Source organism: Acinonyx jubatus, chromosome D3 (assembly GCF_027475565.1).
Source record: "Acinonyx jubatus isolate Ajub_Pintada_27869175 chromosome D3, VMU_Ajub_asm_v1.0, whole genome shotgun sequence".
NCBI lineage: Eukaryota > Metazoa > Chordata > Mammalia > Carnivora > Felidae > Acinonyx > Acinonyx jubatus.
The window spans coordinates 41,950,126-41,963,500 of NC_069392.1; the positions used below are offsets into that span (position 1 = coordinate 41,950,126).

General features: G+C 45.9%; 1 protein-coding gene across 2 annotated transcripts in view; it reads left to right on the forward strand.

Annotated features, from left to right (window-relative positions):
* The window catches only part of ENOSF1 (enolase superfamily member 1), a 30,428-nt gene extending 17,475 nt beyond the window's left edge, over positions 1–12,953 (forward strand). For both annotated transcript variants that reach the window (XM_027068609.2, XM_015061845.3), the window contains 8 exons: positions 35–69; positions 2,154–2,241; positions 3,913–4,047; positions 7,336–7,377; positions 8,663–8,792; positions 9,037–9,136; positions 11,366–11,447; positions 12,029–12,953. In XM_027068609.2, the coding sequence (XP_026924410.1) occupies positions 35–69; positions 2,154–2,241; positions 3,913–4,047; positions 7,336–7,377; positions 8,663–8,792; positions 9,037–9,136; positions 11,366–11,447; positions 12,029–12,130 (714 nt within the window). In that variant the 3' untranslated portion in view covers positions 12,131–12,953. The remainder of the gene's footprint in view (positions 1–34; positions 70–2,153; positions 2,242–3,912; positions 4,048–7,335; positions 7,378–8,662; positions 8,793–9,036; positions 9,137–11,365; positions 11,448–12,028) is intronic.
* The last annotated feature ends 422 nt before the right edge of the window (positions 12,954–13,375 follow it).

Here is a 13,375-nt window from a genome sequence, read left to right on the forward strand (position 1 = left end):
GTGTGTGATGCTGGCTGTGCTCCTCTCCCCGCAGCTCTGCACCGAGGCCCTGCAGGACGGCTGGACCAGGTAACTTGTTTGTGTGGTAACGAGCTTCACTGCCCCAGTTAGCAGCATGATGGGCCAGGAACAAAAGGCACCAGGGCGGCCAGGATTCGTCCAGGAGCAGTCTCACATGGAGGATACATAGGAGAAGTCTCACTGTAGACCAGGCTTTCTCCAAAGATGAGATGTGAGTCCTAATTACAACCCTAAGACCTTGGAGAAACAGACCTTGGAGCTCATCAATTTCAAACACCAGAATAGAAATCAACTCTTGAAAAAAAAATTTTTTTTAAGTTTACTTACTTATTTTGAGAGGGGGGAGGGAGAGAGAGAATCCTAAGCACACTCTGTACCATCAACACAGAGCCTGATATAGAGCTTGAATCCACGATATGTGAGACCATGACCTGGGCTGAAACCAAGACCTGGATGCTCAACCCACTGAGCCACCCAGGCGCCCGAGAAGTCCACTCTTTTACTATCAGTAATAAGCATTGACTCAGCTTCCACTTGAAAACCTGCAGAGGCAGTGAGCCTAACTTGCAAGGCACTTTTGCATTGTTTGAGGGCTCTGTGTGTTAGAAAGAGTCCCAAAATGTATCGAGTCCTTCCCTTCCATGTAACTTCCAGCTACTGGTTCCAGTTCTCCGCAGAGTCTCCAAGCGTCTCCTCTTCCCCTGGAGTGGTGGCCCTTCTCCTCCCCAGGCTGCTTCTCTCCAGACCAACTGTTGGCGCTTCTCTGCTTGTCTCTGCTGGGCAGATATGGACCCCTGGGCATCCTAGGGTTTTCCTCTGGATACATTGTGGCTGTCAGTGGTCCCAAAACCCAACACAATGCAGGACATAGAGGGACCATCATCTCGTGATGTGGTCACCATGAGTCTACCAGTTTAGCGCACAGTGGCACATTCTGTAATAGGTCCCTGGGCTCCCTGCGTGACACTCAGTCTGGCCACGGGCCCCCTGCTGCTGCCAGTGTAGTCTGGAGCAGGAGCATCAGCATTTCCTGAGAGCTTGTCAGAAATGGCAGTCCATACTCTTCCCAGACCGGCTGCTCAGGAATCTGCATTTTAACAAGATCCCATGTCAAAGGGTGACTTGTGTGCACGCTAAAGTTTGGGAGGCACTGAATTCTTGTTAACTCCTCAGCTAAATGAAGGGTCGGGAAGTGAGAATTTGAACGAGGCAGCATGAAGCATTGGAAAGAGGCTTGGGATATGATGGATTTGGAATCAGCCTCTTGCCTTTTCCCCTCATCCCCTACAGGTACTTGTTGTGTGATAATGGGCAAATGGCCCAACCTGTTTGAACCTTATTTTCTTTCTCTATAAAATGGGAATAATATTAACTCGTGATTCTCCTCAAAGTTGCGGTATCTGAAAAGGATCAGCACAATGGGAGTCATAGCAGGCGCTCAGGAAGTGCCGGCACCTTCCCTCTTTCTGCATACCTAGGGAAGGCTGACCTTTCACTGCATTGATTCAGGATGAAGCCCTTGTATAAACCTCTGCACAGCTGGAGGTATTTTATCAGTCATACTCTTTTTTTTTTTTTAATTTTTTTTAATGTTTATTTTTGAGAGAGCACGTGCAAGCAGGGTAGGGGCAGAGAGAGAGGGAAACACAGAATCTGAGGCAGGCTCCAGGCTCTGAGCTGTCAGCACAGAGCTGGATGCAGGGCTCGAACCTGCAAACTGTGAGATCATGACCTAAGCCAAAGCCGGATGCTTAACCGACTGAGCCACCCAGGCACCCCTATCAATCATACTCTTTACGTTCAGGATGTGACAGGCACTTCTCTTTAATTCCAATTCTGGCTTTTGTTCTTAATTCCTTGTCATGGCACAGCAAAAACTCAGTGTTATTAAATATCTGACTGCTCTCCTAGTTCTTAGACTTTGGGTCAGCGGGTGGTTTAGCCTTATTGCCCTGATACATTTGCCAGATTATTTTCAAGTGGCTTGTCTGGGACTGACCAGAAAAGGGCAAAAGGCTACTAGAAGATATGACCTGTGAATTATTGACAGAGGCGGCTGCTTCTGCAGAAAATCCACGTGTCTTTGTCCCGTCAGGACACGTCCAAACTACCAAACCGCATTTGTTTTACAGGTTTAAGGTAAAAGTGGGTGCTGATCTCCAGGATGACATCCGTAGGTGCCGACTCATCAGAAACATGATTGGACCCGAGAAGACGTTGGTAAATGTCCTCCCCTACCATTGAGAAGCCTTGCGTGAAGCCTGTGTCTTGGGCCAAAATGCAACTCATTTCAATCAAGGATTAAGGAATATTGGGAATTTTATTTTATTTTTTAGAGTTTATTTATTTTGAAACAGAGACAGAGCATGCTGAAGGGGCAGAGAAAGAGGGAGAGAGGGAGAATCCCAAGCAGGCTCCACACCATCAGCACAGAGCCAGATGTGGGACTTGAACCATGAGATGATGACCTGACCCAAAGTCAGATGCTTACGCAACTGAGCCACCCAGGTGCCCCAAAGAACACTGGGAATTTTAAAGCTGAGTGAGAGAGGAAGTACAGATTTGTGTGAGCTGATAGTTTAAAATGTCTGTTCTGCAGAACAGCTTGTGTAAGATCAGGCTTAGGGATTATTCCTGCTTGCTGGCACAGAAGCGCCTGAGCAAGCAGGTCTCCCCTTGGAGCCCCAGTGTGCCATTCTTTGACTCCCCTGAAAAAATACATCCCGCCTGGTCCATCAGGCGGCCAGTCTCAGGGAGCCAGTGTTGAAGAGATGCCAGACTTTGCTGAGATAAATGTAAGGATCAGTCATTCCTGACTATTTTTATAAGAGATTTCTTATTACATGTAAAATATTTTTATAAAGTCACAAGATGTTTTTGTGGAGTTTGGGAGGCATGTTTCCTAAGTTAACTAAAATAGGAATTGGGTCCTTGACCTAGGATAAGAAGTATCACTATTTATACATGAGTTAATGCTACTTTTAAGGGGCCATCCTTCTCCAAGTAATTTGTGGTACAATTGATTCTAGGTGTCCTATCATCTGGTTTTCATAGTGCCCCCTGTGGAAACTCTTACCACTTAGCACTTTCTCCTACAGATACCCACCTCCGTGTCTGTCTTCTCAAAGCGTGATAATGTCAGGGTTGGGGAGGCCCTGTCTTAGTCTCTGCACACCCAGCACCTGACTTCCAGGCAGGATCTCCACATGCAGAGAGACAGGGCCTGGGAGTTAAAGAGGCCTGGATCTGAACTAGCTATTTATGTGGCTAATTGTTCTTGGCAAGTTCCTTAACTTCTCTGCATGTCAGTTTTCTGTAAACTGAGTTAATATGAACTGCGTCATAAAATACCCAGTTGAGTAGGTGCTTCATAAATGGTAGAGTTTGGGTTATTTATTATTGTGCCAGACTTATAGTTGGCAATAGTCAATAAATGACTAGTGAACAAATTTAGAATTGACGATGAATGACTCAGAATGTGATAAAGTAGTTTCCAGAACAATGAATACTGCAAGACAGGTGTACTTCCAAGCCCTAAATGCATATCGGGCCAGAGCTCCAGGGCCAGCAAGCACTTCTTCTGAGCCTAGCCCAGGATACTTCCAGACATCACAGTGGCTCTGTGAGTTGCATTTCCTCTAGAAGACACATCTAGAACTACAGTGCCTGTCTTGGTGGCTGTTCTTTGGCTCCTTTTGTAACGGCTGCATGCTGATCCTCCACAGAGGAGATGTCAGGCTCCCTCTGGAAGTCTTGCTCAGCAGTTGGTGGCACTGAGTGACAGACAGCATTTCCTCCCTCAGAGCTGTCCTGTCACAAGTCAGTACCAGGCAGACCTCATGGTGAAAGATCTCTCTCTCTCTCTCTCTCTCTCTCTCTCTCTCTCTGCAGATGATGGATGCCAACCAGCGCTGGGATGTGCCTGAGGCAATAGAGTGGATGTCAAAGCTGGCTGAGTTCAAGCCACTGTGGATTGAAGAACCCACCTCCCCTGATGACATTCTGGGACATGCCACCATTTCCAAGGTAGAAAAGCCGCTCCTGCCTCTGTCACTACTGCCATGTATTTTTGTTTGGGTTTGGTCTGACAGATCCCAAAATCCCGTTGCTTCTTCCCTTTTACATTTTTACATATTTTAGAGACAGTACATTGCTAAAAGTTGAAAGGCTGCCAGCAAACCAAAGGTTAATAGACACGGCTCCAGACTTTGTAAATATAGAAATCTGACTGATACTAAAATATTTTACTCCCCCAGAACGAAACAAAAGTGCAGATTCCTCTGGTGGACTCAAAATACAAGGTTTACTTAGCTAATGCCTAGGTCAGGCCTGCCCAAGAGAAGGCTACCTGGAGCCCTCACACCAACACACTTCCTGCACCGATCCACCCGGCTTCCCTTCCTCTTGGGTTTAGGGACACCCTGATATGTCAGAGCATCTGAGAACATCCTTTCTCTCAGGGTGTGTCTCCCTTTAGGCAGGTGTCCAGCATGGATATATATAAAGCCAGAATGCCAGGTAGTTAATTTATAAGGAGAACTCCCAACTTCTGGGAGCACTAGAGTTTTGTATCCTCTGACCAGAGCAAGCTCCACAAGGAGCCACATTAAACCAGAGGTTGTTGGGTGAGTGAAAAATCAGGACAGGAACTGGTGGTGCGATTTAAATATGAGACGGTGTCAGTCCAGTGTGGCCCCGCGCATCTCCCCACAGTGCATGGATGTGCCTGCTCCTGGCACCAGGCATGTTGAGTCTTAAGCCTCACCCCTCCCCTGGCAGTGCCTGGGCCAGCCCCGGCCAGCACTCACCCCTACTCCCCTTTTACGTTTTCCTCTGATAACCCTTCCTCCCCAACATTGGGTTCGTAGGTTCGCTTGCTTTACAGTCCATTCCTGCCTGCCTGGGAGATTTTTTCCCCTGGTGTGACTTTGCATTGATATACTCTCCCCTAATCTGAAAATTGTCACTGTGAGGACAGTCAGTTCCAAGTTCTGGGAAAGATACCTCAGTGTGTCCTACATGAAGTCATAGGTCCTACTGGAGCCATTCTGCTCCATTTCTCTCAGTAAATGAACATATGAGCTTCTTATGTGGGACACTCCACAGAAGCCTGTGTTTGAGGGATGCCCTCCCACTCTCCCCACTTCACAGCCTAGCTGGAGAGAAGAGGGTAAGACATGGGGGCATGCTGGGTGGGGCCCTGAGCACTGAGGACAGTAGAAAGAAGGTCACTGAAGGGAGAGACAGGCGTGGGCTGGGATGGTGGAGTGGCCTTGTGGAGGTAAGACAAGAGCTGACCCTGAGGAAAGCTGTACTGCAGGTGGGGGAGACGTGAGCAGCAGTCGTGGGGTGACCATGTTGATTTAAACAGAACTGAAAGCTTCTGAGGAGTCGTTCTGAAATGAGAATCTAGTGACAGGCCATGGTTCGAGAAACAAGACGTTTGCCTCAGGGTTCTTATGGGGGTAGCCATGCCCTAGTGCTGCCCGCTTGCCTACACAGGGACTTGCACCGCTGCCCACCTGGAGGGTCTCCTCAGAAGCTCTTCTGGGTTTCAGCCATCTGAGGTCTTGTTTACATAGGGAAGGCCATCCACTCAGGAGGCATCCCATGAAGTGGGCGCAGACAGACCAAGGCCGGGGGAAGCCACAGAAACAGCAGGCCCTGGAGATCCCCAGCACAGGGGCTGTGGGGAAGATGGGTCCATGGGGCCAGACAGCAGGTCTGTCTGTGCAGAAGATGTGGCCCAACACAGTGAGCCACCATAGTGTCTTGAAGGAGATAATAGGATTAAAGAAGATTTCACTGGGAAAAAACATGTAGGATGGATTGAGACACAGGGTACAGGGCAGGTGTGGAACACACAGAAAGAAACTGGAGGCAGAGAGTAGAGCTAGGAGGCTTTCCCAGTAACCTAGGAGGCCAGGTGGTGAAGGGAGAGGGCAGCTAGAATAGAGCAGGTTCAGGAAATGATTAAAAGGAAGAAATAAACATTGGTACCTATTTAGTGTCAGAAACATATTCTTTAAAATGGTAGAGTGAATGACTTCCCCCCTCCTCTACTACTTTTCCCCACTCTGTTTTTTTTTTTTGTTTTTGTTTTGAGATAACCGAGAACATTTAAATTAGAAGTTCCCAAAAACATAAACAAGGAAGCTAGAAGGTGCCTCAGCGACCATCTGCTCTAACTTTTGACCTGGAGACGAGGAGGCCGAGGCTTCTGGTTTTCCATGAATCATCCATGTCCACATATCCCATTAGAGGTGGGACAGCTAGCAGGATTGGGGATAACTGGCTCCTAAATTAAACGTTATCTATTTATTAGAGAGAGAGAGAGAGAGAGAGAGAATGCAAGCAGTGGAGAGAGAATCTCAAGCAGGCCCTATAGTCAGCATGGAGTCGAATGCGGGGTTCAATCCCACAACCCTGGGATCATGACCTGAGCCGAAACCAAGAGTTGGACACTCAACCGATTGAGCTACCCAGGTGCCCTTAGGGCTTTTCTGTAGGGGAGTGGTTCTATCTAGTGGTTCAGATGTCTGCCCTGGCTCTGGAGTGGGCCTGGAGTTCAAGCCTGGGCTCTACCCCTTTCTAGCTTTGTCATCTGGGAACAGTTGCTAGCCCTGAACCTGTTTTGCCTCTGTGAAATGGGGGTGATGATGATTCCTGTCCCAGTGGGCTGTGATGAGCAGTCATTTCAGTCACGGTTTCACGCAGCACCACACAGTTGAGAGCACACCATGCTAGTAAGAGCTCAATGTTAGCTATTGGTGCCACTGATACCTGAGGAGAGTACCTATGGCCTCGCAATCCCGGTGGGGGCAGGGGAGAGCAGCCTGGAGCCCAAGTGGAGGGAAGTGAGGTAGCTTCAGGCAGTAGGACTGAGAGAGCAGTCTGAGTCTAAGAAGACTCCAGCACTTGCCAAGTGAGCATTTCACCAGGTTAGGAATGAGCTTACCCTGACCTGTAAAGTGGATCTAAGACCGCTTGCTGAGCTTGAAGGGAGAGGGCTCTAGAACAACTACAGAAGAGGGGGGTTGGGAGAATCTGCAGAACTGTAGCCGGGAAGGGAACTAACAGCAGCATATGAACTAGTGCTGACTGTATCCTCTGTAGGCACACACAGCCGCTCTTGTGTGCATACATCATCCCCTTGACCACCTTCTGCCATTCCTTAAACTTCACACGGCTCCACAGCAGGGACGTTTCCTTCTTCAGCTCTAAGTAGTTAAACAACTGTAAATATTTTTAAACATTGGGAGTTTCAGTTTAAAGGTTTGGGAAAATAACATCAAGTTGCCTTATATTTTACAGGCATTGGTCCCACTAGGAATTGGTGTCGCCACAGGAGAGCAGGTAAATGACATCTCCTTGGGGACAGTACACACTGGCCAGCCACTGAGGACACTCGCATACATTAGGTTACATCACCTGTGTTATTTTGAGTTTGGAAGCTTTCTTTTTCTTTTTTTTTTTTAATGCTTGTTTACTTGGAGCGAACATGAGTCGGGGAGGGGCAGAGAGAGAGAGAGAGAGAGAGAGAGAGAGAGAGAGAGAGGAACCCAGCCAGGCTCCATGCTCAGCACAGAGCCTGATGTGGGGCTGGATCCCACGACCATGAGATCATGACCTGAGCTGAAATCAAGAGTCAGACACTTAATCAACTGAGCCACCCAGGTGCCCCCGAGTTGGGGAGTTTTAATTTCAGAAATGGGGATATTTTACAGCACATCAGTAGAGCCTGGAGTCAGATACAGTCAAAAGTTTGTCTCTTTTCCCACAATTTATATGACTAAGGCCATTTATCTTCCTCAAAGTATCTAATCAAAATTCACAAGGCAGCAATTTAAAGCTGCTCATGCAAGGGCATAAGATGCACTGTATGGTTTTAAGAAAGCCAGCTTCCAAACGGAGTAAACATTATTGCGTTCACTCTTTGTGCTTATAAAACGAAGCACAAATGCCTGCCAAAACCTGCGTCAGTCCACCCACGAGCAGAGCAGTGTGAAGGAACAGATTCTCAGTTTTCCCAGCAAAAGGAGCAATGCTGTTTAGCCGTGTTTTTTGTCATCCAAACCACCTGCTCATCGTCATCACCATATTTCATCCTGATGTTTGCTTCACTTCCCACTTGCCAGTCACTATGACAGCATTTCCTTAATAGATGTCAAGCTGATGTGACTTTAGCATGACCGTGGTGTGACCATTCCACTAACGGATTTATAAAGCAGTGAGCAGCGAGGTCCCCAGCTTGTATTATCAGGGCTTGCTTCACGCGGGTGAAAACAAAGACTAGATACAGTCCAAGCTTCCAGAGGCCACTGAGGAGTGACTTGGAATTGGCGCATTGCCAGGTGTAGATACCCTAATGGCCAAAGCTGACTCTTCTAATTAGTTTTATTTTAAACGGTTTTTTTTTTAATGTTTATTTATTTTGGAGGGAGTGCAAGCGGTGGAGGGGCAGAGAAAGGGGACAGAGGGTCCGAAACAGGCTGTGCGCTGACAGGCTGACCACAGTGAGCCTGATGTGGGGCTCAAACTCACGAACCGCAAGATCATGACCTGAGCTGAAGTCGGACACTCAACAACTGAGCCACCCAGGTGCCCCATTCTGTTGGTTTTATTTTAATTCTATTTCCAGTGCCACAATAGAGTCATATTTAAGCAGCTTCTCCAAGCGAAAGCCCTGCAGTTTCTCCAGATTGACAGCTGCAGGCTGGGAAGTGTCAATGAAAACCTCTCAGTGTTGCTGATGGCCAAAAAGTTTGAAAGTAAGGGCACCCTGGAGCTGCGCACCAAACCTCCATTTCCTGCCCACCACACACCCGTGGAGCCCTCTGTAGGGACTCTTTTCGGTTTAATCAAGCGCTCTTTGACGATTTTTATCCTGGAGTTTCATCCCTGTATACTAATGAATGACATAATCACCTGTGGGCAATGAGAAAACCTGGAGGTTCTCTTTCATCCCCACCCCCACCCTACCTGGCATTAAGTAGAAATCTGTCTTTATTGTAGTTCCCGTTTGCCCCCATGCTGGTGGAGTTGGCCTCTGTGAATTGGTACAGCACCTGATTATATTTGACTTCATATCAGTTTCTGCAAGCCTTAAAAACAGGTCAGTAACGTGGAGTTAGCTTCAGAAGTGTCCCTCGGTCCAGGCCAGACCTTTTAAAATTCTGCTCTGGCGACCAGAGGCGCTAAGAATTCTGTCCATTGCCACATCCTATAACTCAAAGGCCAAGTTGGTTTTGCTTCCTCTTCTTCACATGCAGCCATTAAACTGGAGCCCCAGCAGTGGACAGAGCTCTTTTTCTTTCATGGGGGTGGGGTTTTGGTAGCTGCCTTTGTTTTCTAAGTATGTGATGGGTGGGTGGGTGGGGGTTGCAACCAGGTGGAAACCAGAACCCCTTCCTTTTTAAAGCCTTGCTTTCATCGTGTGTGTATTCTCTGCTTCTGTACAATCTCCTGGTCTCAATGCTGTAGTCCTCTGTAATGTGGCTGCATCTGGTTTCATCTTGTTTCTCAACACATCCCAGGTGAACTTTAAGACAGTCTTCTGATCATCTGCACACATACGGCTTTACTATGCATTTCTTTCCTCTTGGAATTAAATGTGGAATCACCGAAAGATCACTAGAGGTGATCTTTATATGGCAGAAGCATAGAAAACGTGCATGGGAATGGTAAACACCAAATGCAGGACCATGAGAGAGAAATGGGATCCGTGAGGGTTTAGACTGGGCTTCAGTGATATAGTACCTGTCTCAAGTCAGGTGGTGAGTAGACAGATGCTGCCTTTTATGTCTGAAATATTTTGTTCGATAAGAAGTGAACGTTCCTGGGCTATTCTGCTTTTGCCCCTCTCATTTCTGTTCTGAGGGTGGGACCAAGGGGAGGTCAACCTTGAAAGGTCCTGCCAATCTGGAGGGCCGAGAGGAGGAGGGCGAGCCCCGAGAGCAGTGCGCTGCGACCACCCAGGAGTGGGCAGAAGTGCCTGGTGCCACCCTCCTGAAGCACACCTCGCTGCCGGGATGCTGCTGTGCACGCAGAGCAGCCAGCCGCAAGGCGCAGCTCAGCACCCCTGCTTTACGACTGCGTGGAACACCCGTTCCCTGCTCATCCTTCAAGGCCAGAACATCCTCTCCCATGGGGCTGGTTCTTCATCTGTAGCCTGTTCTTTGTAGATTACACATAGTGCATATTCTAGTCGGTAACTTAGTCTCTGTATCCACTGAAACCATGAGGCCCTGTCTCACCAGGTCCTTTGTGAATTCCCAGCACAGGGCACACGGGCTGCCTGTCGTGGCTGTTCATTAACCTGTGGCTAAAGCAAGGTGGCAGAGTTAGGTTACTTGCCCCAAGTCACAAAACTAGAAGGTAGCTGACCTCAAATCTGAACACAGACCGGTCTGGTAGTAAAACCTGTGCTCTTCTTCTAAATCGTGTGTAGCTGGATGGGATCTCATTTGGTGATTTTAGTCTATTCATCTAACTTTTGGCTAAAGGCACCCAAATAATCCCAGATACTTACAGAGTCTAAACTGATGGGAGTATTAAAACCTTTACAGATCTTTCTTGGCTGAAGATGGCTTAACATTCTGACAAGCCCAGCATAACATATTGATTACTAATATATAGTAATAGATTGTTATCAATTATTGATAAATATTAACATTAAAATACATTTAAAAATGCATTTAATACACCTAACGTACTGAACATCATAGATTAGGCTAGCTTACCTTGAACATGCTCAGAACACCTGTATCAGCCTAAAGTTGGACAAAATCATCTGACACAAATCCTGTATTGTAATGAAGTGTTGAATAGCTCATGCAGTTTATTGAATACTGTGCTGAAAGTGTTAGGTTGTATGGGTACAAACGGTTGTCAGTATACTGGTTGTTGACCCTCATGATGGCGTGGCTGACTGGGGTCTGCTGTGCCACAGCCCAGCATCATCAGAGAGGATCGTGTCACACATCACGAACCCAGGAAAAGATCCAAACTCAAAATTTGAAATACAGTTCTCCTGAACATGTATGGTTTTTGCACCATCGTGAAGTCAAAAAATCTTAAGTCAGACCATCCTAAGTCAGGGACCATCCGTAGTTACAAGAGACTTCTGGTATCCACATGAGGAGACTTCAACCAAGCCCTCATAGTACTTTATTTTGCAGATGGGAAGGACCTGAGGCAGAGGTTGAAAGATTTGCATAGAAACCTGTGCCAGATCAAGTCCACTCTTTCTTTAGTGGTACTCACCCCTTTGCTTGGACAGTTAGTACCACATAAATGATCTAACGCAAGGCATTATTGCCCCAATCTGATTCCTTCCTCCTAGGATGTGCGAATATGTCGACCACCTGCATGAACATTTCAGGTATCCAGTGACAATCAAGAAGGCTTCCTACATGCCTCCTAAGGTGAGCTCGGCCAGAGAGGCCTCCCTGAGGAAGTACTGCCAGCCCCTGGTAGACTTCTTCTTGTGGGTTAGACCCTGGAGCACAAAGCTCTGTCTCCTTAGAGTTTATTTTCAGTATCTAAAAATTACAAATGGCTCCTTAGTTAGCAATATCAAATTCCCAAGGCCCAAAGGTCAGGAGTTGAGGGTGAAACTGCTCCGACAAGGCTTCTCTAATGGAGGCCTTTCTTCCCGACACCAGCTGAGACCTTAAAATGCATTTCTTGTGCAAAAACAAACCAACCAAAAGAACAAAAAACAAACATGGCACCACCTGGAGGTTAGTGAACTGAAACGTTGAGACTGTGGTTGTGTTATCTGGACCATTAATCTTCACCATGTCCAAGATGTTGGGGTTCATTTTCAGCAACAAGAGATTGAATTGTCAAAGGAAGTGTGATTAGTTTAATCCTGAGAAGCAGCCAGTAGTGTGTTCCTCATTTCAAACAATCTGAAAACAGCATCTCTACAGGCAGCAGAAATACATAAGTGAGTTTTGTTCTGGGTGGTTATTAACACTACTCTATTTTTTGTCTTTGATAGGATGCTGGTTATTCAACAGAAATGAAGGAGGAATCTGTAAAGAAACACCAATATCCAGATGGTGAAGTCTGGAAGAAACTTCTTGCTGATCAAAATAATTAAATGTTCAGCCCCAATACTCTTTCCTTTTTCAAGCGAAAAGGCTTAAAACTTTTTGGGTATGGTTTTACAAAAACAGGAGGGTAAAATCACCCTAGCAATCAAAACAAATTCAGCTGAAAGTCCTGTTAACCTCAGGAATCAGCTCAGTCATTATTATTACTTGATTCTTTTAGCAAATAAACACATATTCTCCTTATTAATCCTTAAACAAATTTAGATTTAACTCAAAATCCAGAAAGATGTTCTTACAAAATTTCTATCAAGTGCTGGTACCTAGACATTAAACTGCACTTTGAAAATAAGCAGGTTATTTAATTGTTGGAACAATGCCTTATTCTATCTAACATCTGTCAGAAATTAGCAGGGTAAAAAAATAGTCCTGCAGTGCCATGTGTGTGTCACAGAGGTAACTGGTGTGTAACAAAGGTAAAAGGATTTCACAGATAAGCCCCGGAGTGGTTTAGCATTTCTATTCTTGCTCAGTCTAACTCTATCAGTAGAGGATTCACACGATACTGAAACTATGGCAGCAGTAATGAGCATAAAAATGGCATTTCATGTATTATTTTTCCATAACCCTTAAGTAAACCTTTATCCTAAATGGTCATTAAATGCTAATGATAAAATGCAGCCAGAATTAGATGAAGTGCAGAAAAACAGGGCAAAATACAGTCTAGTCAGCATTTCTAAAATATACTAACCCTCTAAGCAGGATCCAAACGAGAATACAGCATATGTTTATTTAGGAGGGTTCAGTTAAATCTATTTTAGGCAAGCAGTGAGCAGAATGGCAATACAGAATAGAAAAAATTAAAAAACAAAACACCAGATGAATGCACAACACTCCTTTATTATAGCAATATATAAAGCAATATATATAAAGCAATATATATATATAGCAATATATAACTTTAAATGTTCATAACTACAACTGTACATTATCATGCATGCTGGTGTTATTCAGCTTGCTCAAATCTGGGGGAATAGTTTTCATGTAATTGAAATGCACTGAGCTTCATAAAAACGTGGGATTGAAATGCAGGTACACATTTTAAGAGCATATAAATTTTTACTCTCCTTACTTTATCCCTAATCTTGGCAGTTTCACACATCCCCAGGGAGTTAACCAAACTCAAGGTCGTTTGTTAGTAAGAGAACTGTTGGCCAGTGGCAACATTCTCAAAAGCTAATCAAGTGTAACTGCCGGTCACCAATAGACTTCTGACCTAGTTCTTTCTTTCTTTA